The sequence below is a fragment of the Anomalospiza imberbis genome, chromosome 1 (genome assembly GCF_031753505.1).
Source record: "Anomalospiza imberbis isolate Cuckoo-Finch-1a 21T00152 chromosome 1, ASM3175350v1, whole genome shotgun sequence".
Classification (NCBI taxonomy): Eukaryota; Metazoa; Chordata; class Aves; order Passeriformes; family Viduidae; genus Anomalospiza; species Anomalospiza imberbis.
In genome coordinates, this window is record NC_089681.1 from 98,031,780 (window position 1) to 98,046,921 (window position 15,142).

The following is a 15,142-nucleotide window of genomic DNA, read 5'->3' on the forward strand; positions in this document are numbered from 1 at the left end:
GGTGGGGGGAGCCTGCTGCCGTGAGCTCATGCAGAGCATGTCAGAGACACACACAAATGCTGGTTTTCTGCTGACACACCAGCCTGACACCAGTCATTACCACAGAGTCCCTGTGGACTTCATGCCTGAACACAGGACACTCCTCTCTATGTAGAAATCACTGAGGTTCCACTGACGAGTTATTTCAGATCACCTTCATGCTTCTTCAAAGCATTTTAATTGACTTCAAATCAACATCAAAATAGATCTGCTACCTTAGAACAAATTTGAATGGAAAAATGTTCCCTCTGATTCATTGACCTCAAACACTCTTTCATTACAGAGACCATGGGAAAAGTGACTGTACCTGATGAATGCTTATCAGAAGTCATGAATGCAACTTTGAATGAAGCCATCATAATTCCAGTTTAATTTCTCTTTAGGTTGTGAAGTTGTCTTCAAGTTAGCTTCACATTATTTGTGTGAAGTAGTAGTGGAGATAAACACTTCCAAGAAAAGGGCTATAGTCTGAGTAACTAAATACTGTAGCTGTCCTGTGCCCACAGCAATTTCAGCTGCACAGCTACTACTTTATTGCAAACACAACATGATAAAATGTGAGACAATTACTCATTTTTAAGAACATTTCACTTAAACTGATTTTTAAAAAAAAACACAACTTATTTATTGTGGCTCCCACCCATTGTTCTCACCAGAAACAGATAAATCTGTTTGTAACATGTCATCCAGTGGACATCTTGCTAAATGTGATTTTATGGCTATCAGACACCAAGATATCTAAATGAGGAACCTTGCCAATCTAACTGGATTTAAATTCTACTGGGATCTGACTAAAAGCAAGGGCAGAAAAATCCTACCAACAATTCAAGTGCCCTCTGCTGCTCCTGCCACTTCCTAGCCCTTAACTAGACTACTACATCTCCACCTCTGGCAACTCCTTCAGGCTGGAGGGGTATCAGCCTCCACTCAGCACATTTCTGACTCCTGCACCATGACTGGTCCTAAGCGCAATCAAGGAGCAGATGCCACTGGCAGCCTTGTCCATTCACATTACAGACTCCTGGGTGAATGTCACAGTCAGAACTTATCAGAACCCCTAAGACCTGCTCTATTGCAAAAACATTTATGATCCCCATTTATGGAAGGCTTTAAAGGCTAAATTTAGGTTGCTCCCACTATGACTCATTAACTTCTCTTAGAACTTCTCACATACTCTATTCTCTTCTACATTTGATGCCTCAGACACTTCAGATATCCTGTTTTCTGCATAATTTTTTATTACAATAAAATAATGCACACATTGTCTTGAACAGAAAAAAACATAATCTATGGATATTTCTCATTCCAAAAGTAAACCAATTTTTCATGACACAGTAGAATAAGTAGACAGTCCCAAAAGTATATAATTAAAGAGTCATTCTCTACATAAGGTACTTATTTTCTTACTAGTCTTGTTTAAGTTGTTTTGAAAGTACAGCAGTTGATTTACAGCAAGTATTTGGCAAATATACACTTGAGGGGGAAGCTTGCCAGGGAGGAAGAGACCCTGATGTTATGTCTAGCATTTACAAACAGGGGTAAAAGTTATACTGCCTGAATAAGAGGCCAGAACTGTACAACAGGAGGTGGGAAACTAGCTTCTCAGAGAGATTTTTCCTCATTTAGATAATCACCCTTGTTCAGCATTAGGTAAGAATTTTTCTGCAAGTAGTTTTCCAAACTGCTGTCAAATAGCATAGGCAAGGACCAGGGCAACCAACATGCAGAGATGGCACTGTATTTCTAAGGTGACTGCAGACATACAGTACTTGAATGCTAAATCACATCATTTCAGAAGCAGGAAATCCACTGTGATGTTTTTATTCAAGAATTTATTTGCAATTCCAGCTCCCTTGAATTACAGTCAGGAACTCTACTCAGCAAGCAGAAAATCACTGTGGTAGTCTACGCAATAGCAAAAAATAAAACAGTGCGTGCTTAAAAGACTCCAGCTGAATAAACATTAAGCCTAAGTGATTTTAATGGAAAGTGATTAAATTTCCTATAATGAAAATTTGCCAGACCAACCTGTGCATTCTATACAGAATACTGACAACCTCCACCCAATTATCAGCCAAAATGTATGGAAATTATTATGGAAAATATGCATCCAAAAATGGGGAAGCAACTCATTTTGTCTTTGCTCTTGCTCCATAACACAAGATCAGTGACAGAAACTGAACTTATGTTCCAACACACAATACCCAATGTGTTCAATGTTTCCTGTAGTGCAGCTTTAGAAAACATACCTTTGTCTATAGAACAACTTCTTGAAGTATTAACTGACCCACTGAATCATGTCAGGGTGGGCAGCAGACTCTTGCCCAATTGCCACACACAGTTGATTCCATATATCACTGATCCAGTAGAACAATTAACTCCTCCTTTTACAAAGTCAACCTTTATCATGATGCTGTCCACTTTAACTGAGCTCTCAGCAGGACTAAATAGCCTCATGCTTAGCAGGCACCTCTAGCTCCCCACTCTCTTGGGCCCCCTAAAATCTTCAGTGTAGTCCAACATTTTCAGCAAGCCTATCACACAGCATTGAGGGTTTAAAATAATAAAACAGGGAAAGATGAGAAAAATCATATGAAGACTCACTTTAGACTGTCACAGGATGAATGGGAGCTTTAAACAAGCCCTGCCTTAGGCTCAGATTTTGACAACAGTTTAAATTCAATAAATTACTTGGGCAAGTTCTAAGGATGGCAGATCAGGTCTATTTATAAAAATTAATTATTTACAAAACAGACAAGAGATAACAGATTAAGATCTTGATCAGAATTACTTACTACAGAGTATAAAAGTAAAGAACTACTAGTAGATTAGAGCATAACATATAATGCTGCACTATATCAAGGTACCTATAGTAAAGCTACCAAAATAAATAGTATTGATTAGGAGTCAAATGTAACTTACCACTGAAATGACAGTAATGTACACAGATTCCTTCACTTAACCCCTGGAAAGTAACTGCAAAACAGGCACCCCTACTCATGGGGAAAGCTCCATACATTTCCAGGAAAGTGTATAGAAGATTTCTGCTTTATGAAAGTTTGGTGTGGCTTTTGTAGTTTGTAAAGTAAGTGTCTGTCAGTCAAAAATCCAACCTATCTTGCCAGATCTCACTTCAACAGTAAGATGTTTATTGGCAGCTGGGAGACCAGTATTAACCCCAAGGCATGAAAATAACTCTCTACAAGCCAGCTTGTCCTTTTTAAGTTACCCGACTGGTTAACAACATACGTTCTTGTGGGGGGGGGGGGGGGTGAGATGTCCTGCTTACAAGCCAAAATAGTTTTCTCTGTTTAGATATGACAAACCAATTTATACTTACTTGATCCATCACAAATCCTTTCAGTTACCTTTATTGGTCAAGAACTCATACAGAACTGGTGTATCAGAGAAAAAATAGCTCTTAAGTTTATTTTAAGTTTACCTTAGAAGCACAAGGACTTTGGCATCTGAAGTAAGCAATTGAAACTGATTAAGTGCTACTCAGTGCTACTCTGTACTTTTCTGATAGGCTCTGCAACTTTACAGTTAATTCTTATGCAAAATTCTTCTTCAGAAGAAAAGCTCTTGGGTAGCTGAATATTCTAGACTCTAATATCAGATGTTTTCTATGATGTAAAGGCTTCCTTAGTTCGAAGAAGAGTGTATCAAAGTCAAGTCTGCACATTTCCTGCTGAATCTTAATGAGCAAATTTAGACTTCAGAAACATGAAAAGGGTAGTCCCTGAAGCCCAAATGAAAGAAGCTTTGAATTTAGAGAATATTTTTATTCGATATGCATACTGTGATTTAAAATTACTTGCAAAACGCAAAGAATATGCCAGGCTATAATGCAGTATGATTGCTGATGATGGCAGAGTAGCACAGAATGCTCAAATGCTTTAGAGAATTTATGGCCAAGCTGAAGTGAAAAAATAGACCTTCCTGAAATTATCATATAACTGTAATCTACAGGACACTTTTCCATATACAGGTATAGAAGTGTTTGACTTTCTCCTCCTGTAAGCTGACAGCTTATTGCATTATTAGGATAGAACATAGAAAAGCTGCTTAAAGCTACTGAAGAAGGGGGGTTTAAAAAAGTTTTTAAACTTTTACAGGTATGGCATGCAATAACTCAAACATCATGGTGAAATGACCCTTGAAATTATTGGAACATTTCATTTATGAGGAATCAAAGCAGCTTTCCTGATCAGTGTAGTGAAGAATGGATAAAGGAACGATATACCTGAGAATATGTAGTAGCTGCTGAAAACAAACAGCTGCAAAGCCAGGCATGAATTCTTATCGGTGAAGCTTGATGTATGCAGACTATTCCCTGCACTACAAACTTCCTACCCTTCTGTTATTCCTATGTTCATTAAAAATTTGCACAATTTTTTTCCCTCAACTGTCTGTATTAACACAAAAGATTAGTGTGCTTTTGAAAGATCTATTCTTTTAATGACTGTTTTGCCTATGTAATCATGCAGAGTAAATCCTAGCATTTCTAAACACATAAATTTTTATTCCAGTATTATACAGATCTGCACAATGGACAACAAAAATCATTCTTCAGATTGCTAGACCAAATGCCCAGAGGATTTTAAAAGAATATTATGAATATACATAAACTAGAAACCCAAGTTTCCACAGTAGAAATTATTTTAAGGTGTACTTACAAGGGAATAAGATATAGAAGAAGGTATAGTATTAGAGGTACTGCATTTTCCAGTTTTACAGATAGACTGCAGTATATACCATTGTTTTAGAACTTAGCATGTTAGTACGTTAACTTGTTCAAACAGTGCAATTTGATGGCAAAACAATATATTTTTACTTTCAAACTCAAGTTATTAAAAAGCAGAAAAAGAACTTGGGAGTTCTGATTACTTTTCTTAAGGAAAATATGCTTATATTGAATTTAGTCAGCATATATTATAGACAGATTACATTACCGTGAAGACATTCTCAAAGATCACTTCCTTTGGATCAACAAAACAGAATGCAGTTCAAATGAAAAATATCATTTTGTTAACATCCAATTGACTTATTTAACTTAGCTGTTAAATTGCTAAGGCCAGAAGAAACTTCTAGAGATCTTACCTTTGAAAGGTCAGATATATTTTTTCCCCTTGCACTTAAATGAAACCATGCACTTCAACCACACATAAAATAAGTGTAAAGACCTACTGCTGACTTTTAAAAATAAAGTTTCTGGATGAGTTGAACATGAGAAAAGCTCACTTTAAACTACTGCATTGTGAAGATGAAATGAGAAATAAACCAGTTCCAATGAACTATGAACATGTAACCAAGGCAAATTGCCAATGTATGGAATTCACAGTTAACAAATTTGTTAACTGAAGATGTAAGCTGGCACACAACTTCAAGTTCTGAAGCAATTCCACTGAAAGGAGTCAGACTCCTATGGGTCTCAAGGTAAACAGCTCCCTAATAGACTAAATCAGGACTGAAGTAGTCTGGCGAGCTGAATTCATGGCATTACATTTTTCTTTACAATATCCAACCATAAGCCTGATGTGATTCCAAACTGTAAAGCACATTAACTGATAGCAAACACAAATCTCTAAATTGCGTGGGTTTTTTATTCCCATTTGATTTATTTTTTTTCTGTTCCAAAATGAAGTAACAAGCTGGGCAAAGGAACCATGACATATGAATTGCGTAACAAAGACTTACCAGGAAAAGATTTTCACGTTTTCTCATTACCCAAAATATTCAATAAACAGGATAAACTACAGGAACTACTTTTAAATCACAATCAAAATTATATACAGAAATGGAAAATTACAGTGGCTCTGCATGGTCCTAAGAGATTTGGTGTCACTGACTGACATGGAGAACTAGGCCACTGCTATTTCTTCATCTCCAGGACTGCACTTCCTGGCCCCCTGTGTTTGGCACTGCATATATTGCAGAACTGGACAGAAGATACCTAAATCAAAAAAGAAAACAGGAATCTCTCAGAGAAATGTAGCCACATCAGAATGTGTGAAGATGAATGAAAAGTGCTAATGCCCTTCTCAACATTACTGCTCACAGTCAGACTGTTCCCAATCAACATAGTCATGGATAGGCAAGGGAAGACAATATAGAAAACCATAGTAAGGCAGGCTGTTCTGGAGTCAGAGGGCAGCACAACTCACCACTCACTCCAAGGGTATTACCACCACCTGCCAGAAGAGTAATGTCAAACTTCCTCTACACCAAAAATGAAAAGTACACAGTGAAAAACATCACTGATTATCTTCATATATAAAGATGAGAATAAGTCACTTGGTCAGCTCCAATAACCACTGGATGCTTTAGCCACAGCTCTTTCTTTGGGTACTGCTCCACAGATTTCCAACAATTGAGATCAGGGCCCAAATACTGTCATTTGACATCAAAGATGTGTTCATTGTTACTCTGTGTTTAGCTCTGTCTGCATTTTGTGCATGCACTATTTTAATTTCAGTATGTCACCGATAACCAAATATCAGTAACATGACTGATCACCAAAGGCCACATAATACAATGTAACACAGGGGAAATTTGGCTCTGTTACATGCATACATCCTGTATTTATACATTTTGTCTATGAATATATATAATATAATATCTATGTAACATTTAAAAATCCCACCTAACCAGTCACCTACCCCAGAAAATTGAGAATGCTAGACAAATTTTAAATTATTTCTCACAATAAAATTCGTGGCAAATATTGAAGAAATATTTACTAATTGTTGGGCTTTCTTGTACAAATGATCTAATCATTCAGCTTTCCCTAACATATTTAAGTATCCATGTTATACCATATGGCTACAAGCACTTTGTTTACTTAGAGATGAAGTGATTCATTAAAGCTATTTTTTCACTACATGTTAATTTTCAGAGATAGATATAGAATCTTAAAGACTTACATTTAATTTTCTATGTGATTTTGTTACCATTTGAATGCTTTTGTTCCTAAATTTAAACCCTGTTATATCTAGAAGTTATTTTTTTGCTTTGCATTAATTGAACAAACAAACCAAGCTCCCAAACAACTTACAAAGAAAAAAATGTTTTGACCATAAGGATGATTACAAAGATATTTAAATATTCACTCTGAAATGACTGGTTTTTGTCTCCCAGGTCAGAATCATTTAATATGGTTCACTTGAGAAAATATCTTTATTCTCATCTTTGAGTATGTTTAGTTATAGTAAAAGCTGGATTTTAGACAGCTGTATTCCCTTCATGTCTCAGAGCTGCATTACATGTTCAGATTGCACAAAGTGATAAAATACTGTTCAAATAGCAGTGATTTCTTTCTACATTGGATGAACTTTAGTTGCAGTATCCTTAAACTCCCTTTCCTTGGTCACATACTACTATGTGGTATCATCACAAGTTATTACTGTAATCATGCAATTCCTTATAGACCCATGCCCTTGCCCAGAGCTGACAAAAGAAAATGAGTGACTTTATCTTTGGCAAAGGTGTCAGACATATTAAGCTAATTCCTTACTGTGTTGGATACAGGTAGGCACTCTCTGTGAAACATGTGTCTGCAGTGGAACACTACCACACTGAAGGACTTGGATGCATCTGGGAAACAGAGAAAGAAATTAATTTCAACAGGGCAATGAAACAAATGATTTAGTGGCTACAGCAATATATGCCCACATTCTATTATACACAGAGAAACTTCAAGTAACATCTCTCAAAATAATTTCCAAATTATGCTGGCTCATTCATAGCAACCATTAGGAGTGATGGTTTCAGGAAATGTGTGCTGTTGATGGAGTTACAAAAAAACTTTTTTCTGTGGCTTAGATACTGTACACCTTTCTATCAGGAATTTTTCACCTCAATATATGCTACATGCTAAATTTGATTTATTACCATCAAATAATGCAGCTGCTTTGAAGAAAAGTTAGCAGAAAAATTCTTGCACAGTGTGAAGAGAACCAGAACACTGAGCAGTTCTAGAGCCTACACTGCATGCCATGATCCTGAAATTTGGCAACAAGATGCCGAGGTGCATGATGTGAGTTTTCATTCCCACATGAATATTTAGCCAATTTAGAACCCTAAATATAACATCTACATACCTCAAGAATAACCATCTCACTCACGAGCATCATTCGCATTCTACTTTGGCTCTTTTTTCCTCAAGACACATACTTCCAAGCACTAGCACATTCAACTCTGCCAGATTCTCCGTGTCTGTATATTGCTCCACATGATCCCAGTATAGTTGTTTTTATTTATTTATTTAAGCGAAAAATGGTAGAAACCAGATAAATTTTAAGTGATTCTATCAGGCTATTAACACTTAGAAAACAAACAAATGTCTGTACATATGCTTCGTATTATATATTCTTGCTTTAACAGGCCACGACAGATATTCTCTTAGTAAAACTATTTCTTTTTAAGATACCCAACAACTACATTGATATTTCTGGACTACAGTTGCCTTGAAGAATGTACATCTCTGAAATAACATCCTGAATTTCTAGTTTAACAACTAACTTTAGAAGGTGTTCTAAAGCTAGTCGGTTTTAAGATGTTGCAAATGTGGCACCCATGACTGAAGCCAAGAACTCACCACCATTAAGACAAAAAATACATTCCATAAAATTTTACAATTACAAGTTCAGTGTGAATAATCCAACAGAGGTGGACAAGATTTGGTGGCTTAGGTTTGTGGTTCTAATAATCTTTGAGAATATGTATGTTGATGGAATGAAAAGTTGCCTTGAATTCCATGCATTCAAAACAGAAAATAAGGAAGTCAAAGTTGAATAAGAAAGAATATTTGGGTTTACTGCAACAAAAAATGTTCAATTAGACTCCACTTCCATGTCAGAATTCAAAAGCAAGCTTTGCATAGGAGATTGAAATTTATACAGCAATCACCAAGGGATATTACACATTTTTATGAATAAAAGCAAACAGTAGTTCCTCTTAAAATACTACTAAAAAAAATTACAACCTCTTTTTTTTTTCCTAGAAAAGCATCTTACCTGAAGGAAGTATTGGAGACAGACATGATTCACAGATATTCTCCTCTGAAAAACAAAAGAAAATTAAGCTTTGTTAACAAACTCCATGTTTACTTTTTTATAAAGCAAGCATGAACATACTGCTATTACAGAAATGGAGCTTGGTCCTAAAGCATTTACTTAAGATGCCTAACAGAATCTGTTAAAAATTGAAGAGCAATACTGAGGTAGCATTCTATTAACAACACAATAAATATTTAGGTCTGATGATGGTAGAACTGCAGGATTGAGGCTGTTTAGGATCAGTGCTGAAGAGACAAAAGGCAGACTGAAACAAGGAGCATGGAATGAGTGACTGTTAACTCTGCAGCATTTTGGAGCAGAAGCTCTGGTACTCTGTCCTGTCAGCTTTTGTCTCTTGCTATTAACACTCAGCTGGTGTGAATTACAGTGCTGCTCACATGCATCATTAGCACCTTGCAAAATATTTTCAACTGTTTCTGACAATCTTCTTGTATCTTTTGCTTTGGTTGCAGATTATTACCATCTGACTGTCCATGTTGGCACTAAACAGCATTTTCACCTTTACAGACAAACTGCAGGACAGAATACATTACTGGCTATGCAGAGAGTGATCAAGAGAAACAGCTGCATTCTGGGTCTTGTAGTTTTTGAGTAGTTCCTTTGCAAAGGGGAAAAGCATCAAGTATCCTACTACACTCTACAGATACAGTAAAAAATGTAGGCTTTTAGACAGCTTCCAAAGCAGAGTCAGGAGGTATATAAACAGTCTATATAAAATAGTCTTTAAAATCTTGAAAGTCATCATGTTTCCTCTGTACCCACCATCTACTAGAACACCCTTCATCTGAGTTCGATGCATTTTTTTCAATAAAGAAAGAGAATCGGCAACGAGTATCTTTTTGCAACCTTCCCGCAGCAAGATCTGTTGGTGCAAAGAACATAAAAGACAGTGGTTGTTTAACAGATGGGCATATCAACTATCTTGACAAGTCACCATTCTGTTTTTGCTGCCAAAGTAAGTGCAAGGAATGTTTAAAACTTTTCAAGGTATTATAAAGGAGGCAAAGGAGTAACCTTTTGTTGCCATCAACTCTACCAAAATGAAAAGTCCACAAAAAAACCCCAAAACCCCACAAAAAAAAGCAAACATCAAGAAATAGAATTCTTTACAAAGATACTATTATCATAATTATGAATGTCTGTCTGTGAGATGGTGTTAACAAATTACAACAAAGAAGAATTTTTACAGTGCCCCTCAGTATTAATTTCCAAACCATTTCAAAATTCTTCTTCCTGTATCTTTCACGTCTTCTTCAGAAAAGATATTTGATAATCATAAGACCTTCATAAACACTGTAATTCAAAATATATTTTGTTCACACATACACCCTGCTGAGGAGTCATTTAATAAGCAGTATTAAATGTCCATGCAACTAACCAGCGGTCCCTAGTTCATTCCTCTTCAGCAAAAATCTCAGCTCCCTTTTAAATTATTTGGTATTTTTTAATCGATTGACATGTCATTGCCTGAAATGGTTTTGAAACACAGAAGCAAGGGCATAACAATTATACAGAACCTTATTTCACAATACTTAATGGAGCAAGTATGGAAAGATGACAAACCCCATTAAATATTTTGGAATTTTTTCTTCCTCCTCCCAAACTGATCTTTGGAAATTTGTTCTCCAAGACAACAATTCCTTTGAAAACTGCTTTCCAAAGATACTCACAGTCAATTATAATGTGACCAACCCTACTAAAAGATGGGTATAAAGAAGCAATATTCATTCCTTTCTCCTGATCATTTGTATTACAGGAGATACCGAGCATTCTAAGACAGTGCAAAATACAGCTAATGCAAATACCTAAGAAGAAATAGAATAATAGACTTTACAGCCAAGTGGACACTGTCCAAAACTCTACATTTTCATATACATATTCTGAAGTAATAAAAGCATACTTCTAAGAATGATACGCAGATAAGACTGTAAATCCGAAGTACATTAAAAAAAATTAACACTGTGAGCATTTCAAATTGGGCATATCAACAGGTGAATGACACTTTTCCAGTATTGGAGACATTGAGCTATAAAACATTTCAGAGCACCAGCAACTAAATGCAGATCTACAGGGCAAGCACTGAGAAAATGAATCATTTTTATCTGTTGATAATCTCAGGAACAATCTGGCTACATCTTTCCCTTGCCAACTTTATCCAAAGGCAACAAAGAATGTAAAATTTTGTTCTAAATAAAGAAAAATGTTGCTAGGTTTGAAAAACATACAAGAAATTTTTAGCAAGGACAACTGAATGAGACTGTGTCAAGTCCAACTCCCAGCCCTGCAGAGGACAGCACCAAGAATCATACCAAGTGCCTCTGAACATTGTCTAAATGTTTCTTGAACTCTGACAACTCTGGTGCTGTGACCATGTTAAATTAAAGAAGCAGAACAAAGATACAATGTGAATATGGAAGCGTGTCCTAGCATTTCTTAATTGAAATACAGTGTGGTAATAGAAAAAATTCATTAAAAAGAAATAATAATGAAGAGGGAAAACAATAGACATCACTAGCTCACTGGAAAACCTTCAATTCTGTTTGATGCCTTAAAACCCAGGAGTAACAGAAATATCTGATAAAACATATATTTTAAGAAATATGCACTTTCTCCCATTATTTAAACAGCACTAAGATTTTTTCCATACCACATTTAATGACTGTCAGACCTTATTTTGCTAGAAATGGAATACAATAGGCAGCCATTATTATATAAAAGGAAAAATCACAATGCAGAATGTAAAATGTCTATTCTCATGGTAATAAACTCTCAACACTTCTGTAGAAATTTATTTGAAGTCCTCAAAAATGGGTAATAGTTACAGAAAGCAAAGGAAAGGGAATTCGAGTCAAGAGAGGGAGAGCTTCATAAAAGGGGAGAGAAATAGGTAACTGTGAACCCTAAAGTTTAGTTGAACTAGTTAAAACTGACAATGAGCATAAATCTGTGATGAAGCCACTTTCCAAGAAGAAACAGAACTGAGGATGAAACTGAATTTTATTTATCCTTTAAAAGCATGTAATTGTGAGCATAAGCATGACAGCCTCATGCACCTACAGAAAGAAGTTTTAGGCAGAAATAATGCATTTCATTAAATTAATGAAAATTGATAAAACCAAAACAATGCTTTAGAAACCTAGAGAATTCTGATTCATTTTCACTTAAAAAAAGCATTAGGAATGTGTAATTTCTAATAAGTAAGCAGTTTTCTCTTTAAGATAACCTGTCTAATTTATCTACAAATTTATGACAGCAAAAAAGTAGATTTCAGAAGCAGTAAAAAAGCTTTGATAAATGCTCCTATTAAAATTCAAAGAACTATAACTTTGTCCTTGTCTCCATAACTTTGTTGTTTGTGAGTGTTACTGTGTATAAACACTAAAATCAGCATTCAGCAGTAGATAAACTTTTATCATTACAATCAGGGTCATTTGATTAGGTACTATGGTTTTAATACATTAACTCAAACAATGTCAAAGACAAAACACCAAAATAAATTATCTTCATGGCTTAAAAAACAAACAAACAAACAAAAAAACCTTCAAGGTTTAATCCCAATTCTCAATTCAAAAAAACACTTAAATATTTCCCTGCTTAAGGGAATAGTTAGGAGTGTGCTCAGTTTTAAGCTCATGGCAGAATTGCAGAAGAAAGTCATACATGATCTATGTTTTATTTTTGCCCAAAACAATATCTAATTCTGCTTTTAGTGCTATGCTTGGTTGGTTGGTAGTGACCAGATTTCAAAGGTTAACCACAAAGCTGAGGTGAGCTTAGAGTAGCAATATAGAGCAGTGGCAGCATTTCATCTAGTGGTGGCAATTTTTTAAAGTAAAGCCATCAGTCTGCAATCTACCAACATTATTGAAAATTATTCAAGGAAGAGTTCATATAAAAAAAATTACAACAAAATTTGCATTAGTACAGTTTCTTGTTGGATTCTCTAATGCATACTGTGAGTGACACATACTTTGGTAGCCACTCAGTTTGATTTACTTGGTTTTGCTGGGATGGAAAGGACTGTTCTCAAAAAGACAAAGTCTGTCAAAGGAACTGCTTTTAACTCCTACCCATATTTCACATCACACCTAAGTAAAGTTTACTGGTATGGAAACTCAAAAGCATAATACGAAATTTGCATTTGCATGCTTACAAAGGCATAAAACAATCTTATCAGGGCTTGAAAAAGGAGCCCACAATTAAACAATAAAATGGCATAGCAGTAACATCTTTTGGGAAGCCATCATTATGAAAAGACCAGCACAGTTTTTGTGTTAGGCAGTGACCTGCAAGTCAAGCAGCAGGTTCTCTTTCCACTTGAACTCCTCCTTCATGGATCCTAGCATAAGATTCTTTTTGCCTTTAAAAATTAGAATAATAAAACTTATATGCATACAGAGCTCGAGATCCAAAAAGATGAAGATACAGAAAATCCAGTGAAATTTGTATTTCTAAGTGAGTTCGAAATGTCTAGTATGCTTAATGCTACACATCAAGAAGTCTCTACCAAAAGCCAGAGTTGTGCCAGGCCAGAATAAAGGTCAGTGACTTCTCAGCATGAACCTACACAACACGTGCAGAGGTATGACCAGGAATCATACAAACACACTGAAGACTAGCCTTAAAACAGCTAATGAGGCAGCAATAACAAAAATAGTCCTGTAAAATTTGAGTCCCTCTATAAAACTGGCTACGTTGGTAAGTGTGCAAGACCAGCAATAAGATCTCTAAATTTCAATGTAGATATATGATCTGTTCATAAATAGTGCACTTCATGTTGCCAGTAACACTTAAGGAACAGACTTATTTTAAACTATAACTTACATTTCTCTAATGAAATATTGCCATTTTTTGGGCTATACTTTTTTCTATCAGAAAAGAAAGGCAAGCACAAATCACATTAAGTGTCTCTAATTTCTATTATCCCTATGAAATCTAAATTTTAGCCCTAGAGCTATCCAACTCTACTTCAAAATCAATTAATTTGAAATCCATGAATCATTTCAATGCTAACAGTAAATAATTTTAGATATCATTCTCAAGATTAAACATATGCTTTTAATCCAAAAGTAATTCTGTTTAAAGGTATTTCAAGAAAAAACTGCATTTCCATCGCCCAAATATGACCATACTGATGTCATCAGCTTTGTCTGAAGCCACACAATGTACTCTGTATATATGTAAAGCTGAAGCTATGCTTACAGCACTTTCTCTGTCTGCCTGCAAGCACAACAAATATTACATTTTGACTTCATGAGAATGCAGGAATAGGAGGATCAGTGGTGGTACTGACAGCAGCAAGATTAACATGCAGCTGTTGAAATGTATTATGGTATTTAGCTAGTATCATTTTGGAAGGGTAGTAACTTTGGACTTCACCCGATGAAGTCAAAACCTGAAGTAATGTTAAAACATGCATTATATGCAAACATGTATCTATTTACAAGTGTCAGGAGATGAAGAAATGTAAAATGCTTCTTTGAAATAGCCAAAGTCATAATCTGAAGTTCACAATAAAAAAAACAATGGAAAAGCCTTAGAAAGGCTTGAACCCTGCCCTGAAGGGAGATATGGGTTTTTGTTGGCCTAGCAAGATACCAGTCATGACCTTAATGTAACCATTGAGTCCATCTATTTCCTCAAAATGTTGAAAAGACGAATAGCAGATGGGGAACAAGTATTTGAGGCTCAGAAAATCGGAGTTTCAGCGGCCTACTGAGCTACGTTTTCTTGGACTCTGCATAGTCACACTGGAGGCATCTGTATCTTTCAGTAGAGTGATGCAGAACAGCATAACAGATAATTCAAGTTTGGGACTCCTTTTGTAGCAGGGAGATTTAAAATATGCACTGCAACACACTCTGCTGTCTACTTACAGGGAACACTGAAAGTTATGCTTCTTGTAAGTTCTTACAAAATAGGTGTCAGAACCAACAGGGGGACTGCACATACCTGTATAATTATGCTGGGGTAAGAACGTCCATAATCCAGTTAACAGTCAATTAAAAAAAATGCATAAACAG

General features: G+C 35.7%; 1 protein-coding gene across 5 annotated transcripts in view; it reads right to left on the reverse strand.

Moving 5' to 3' along the window:
* Positions 1-1,828: 1,828 nt before the first annotated feature.
* The window catches only part of VPS41 (VPS41 subunit of HOPS complex), a 120,461-nt gene continuing 107,147 nt past the window's right edge, over positions 1,829-15,142 (reverse strand). For 4 of the 5 annotated variants that reach the window (XM_068201591.1, XM_068201607.1, XM_068201600.1 and 1 more), the window contains 4 exons: positions 9,882-9,981; positions 9,057-9,101; positions 7,556-7,635; positions 1,829-5,995 (listed from right to left, as the gene is read on the reverse strand). In XM_068201591.1, the coding sequence (XP_068057692.1) occupies positions 5,915-5,995; positions 7,556-7,635; positions 9,057-9,101; positions 9,882-9,981 (306 nt within the window). In that variant the 3' untranslated portion in view covers positions 1,829-5,914. Of the gene's footprint in view, positions 5,996-7,555; positions 7,636-9,056; positions 9,102-9,881; positions 9,982-12,459; positions 13,480-15,142 lie in introns of those variants that run through there. The other variant, XM_068201617.1, reaches the window with a different exon arrangement.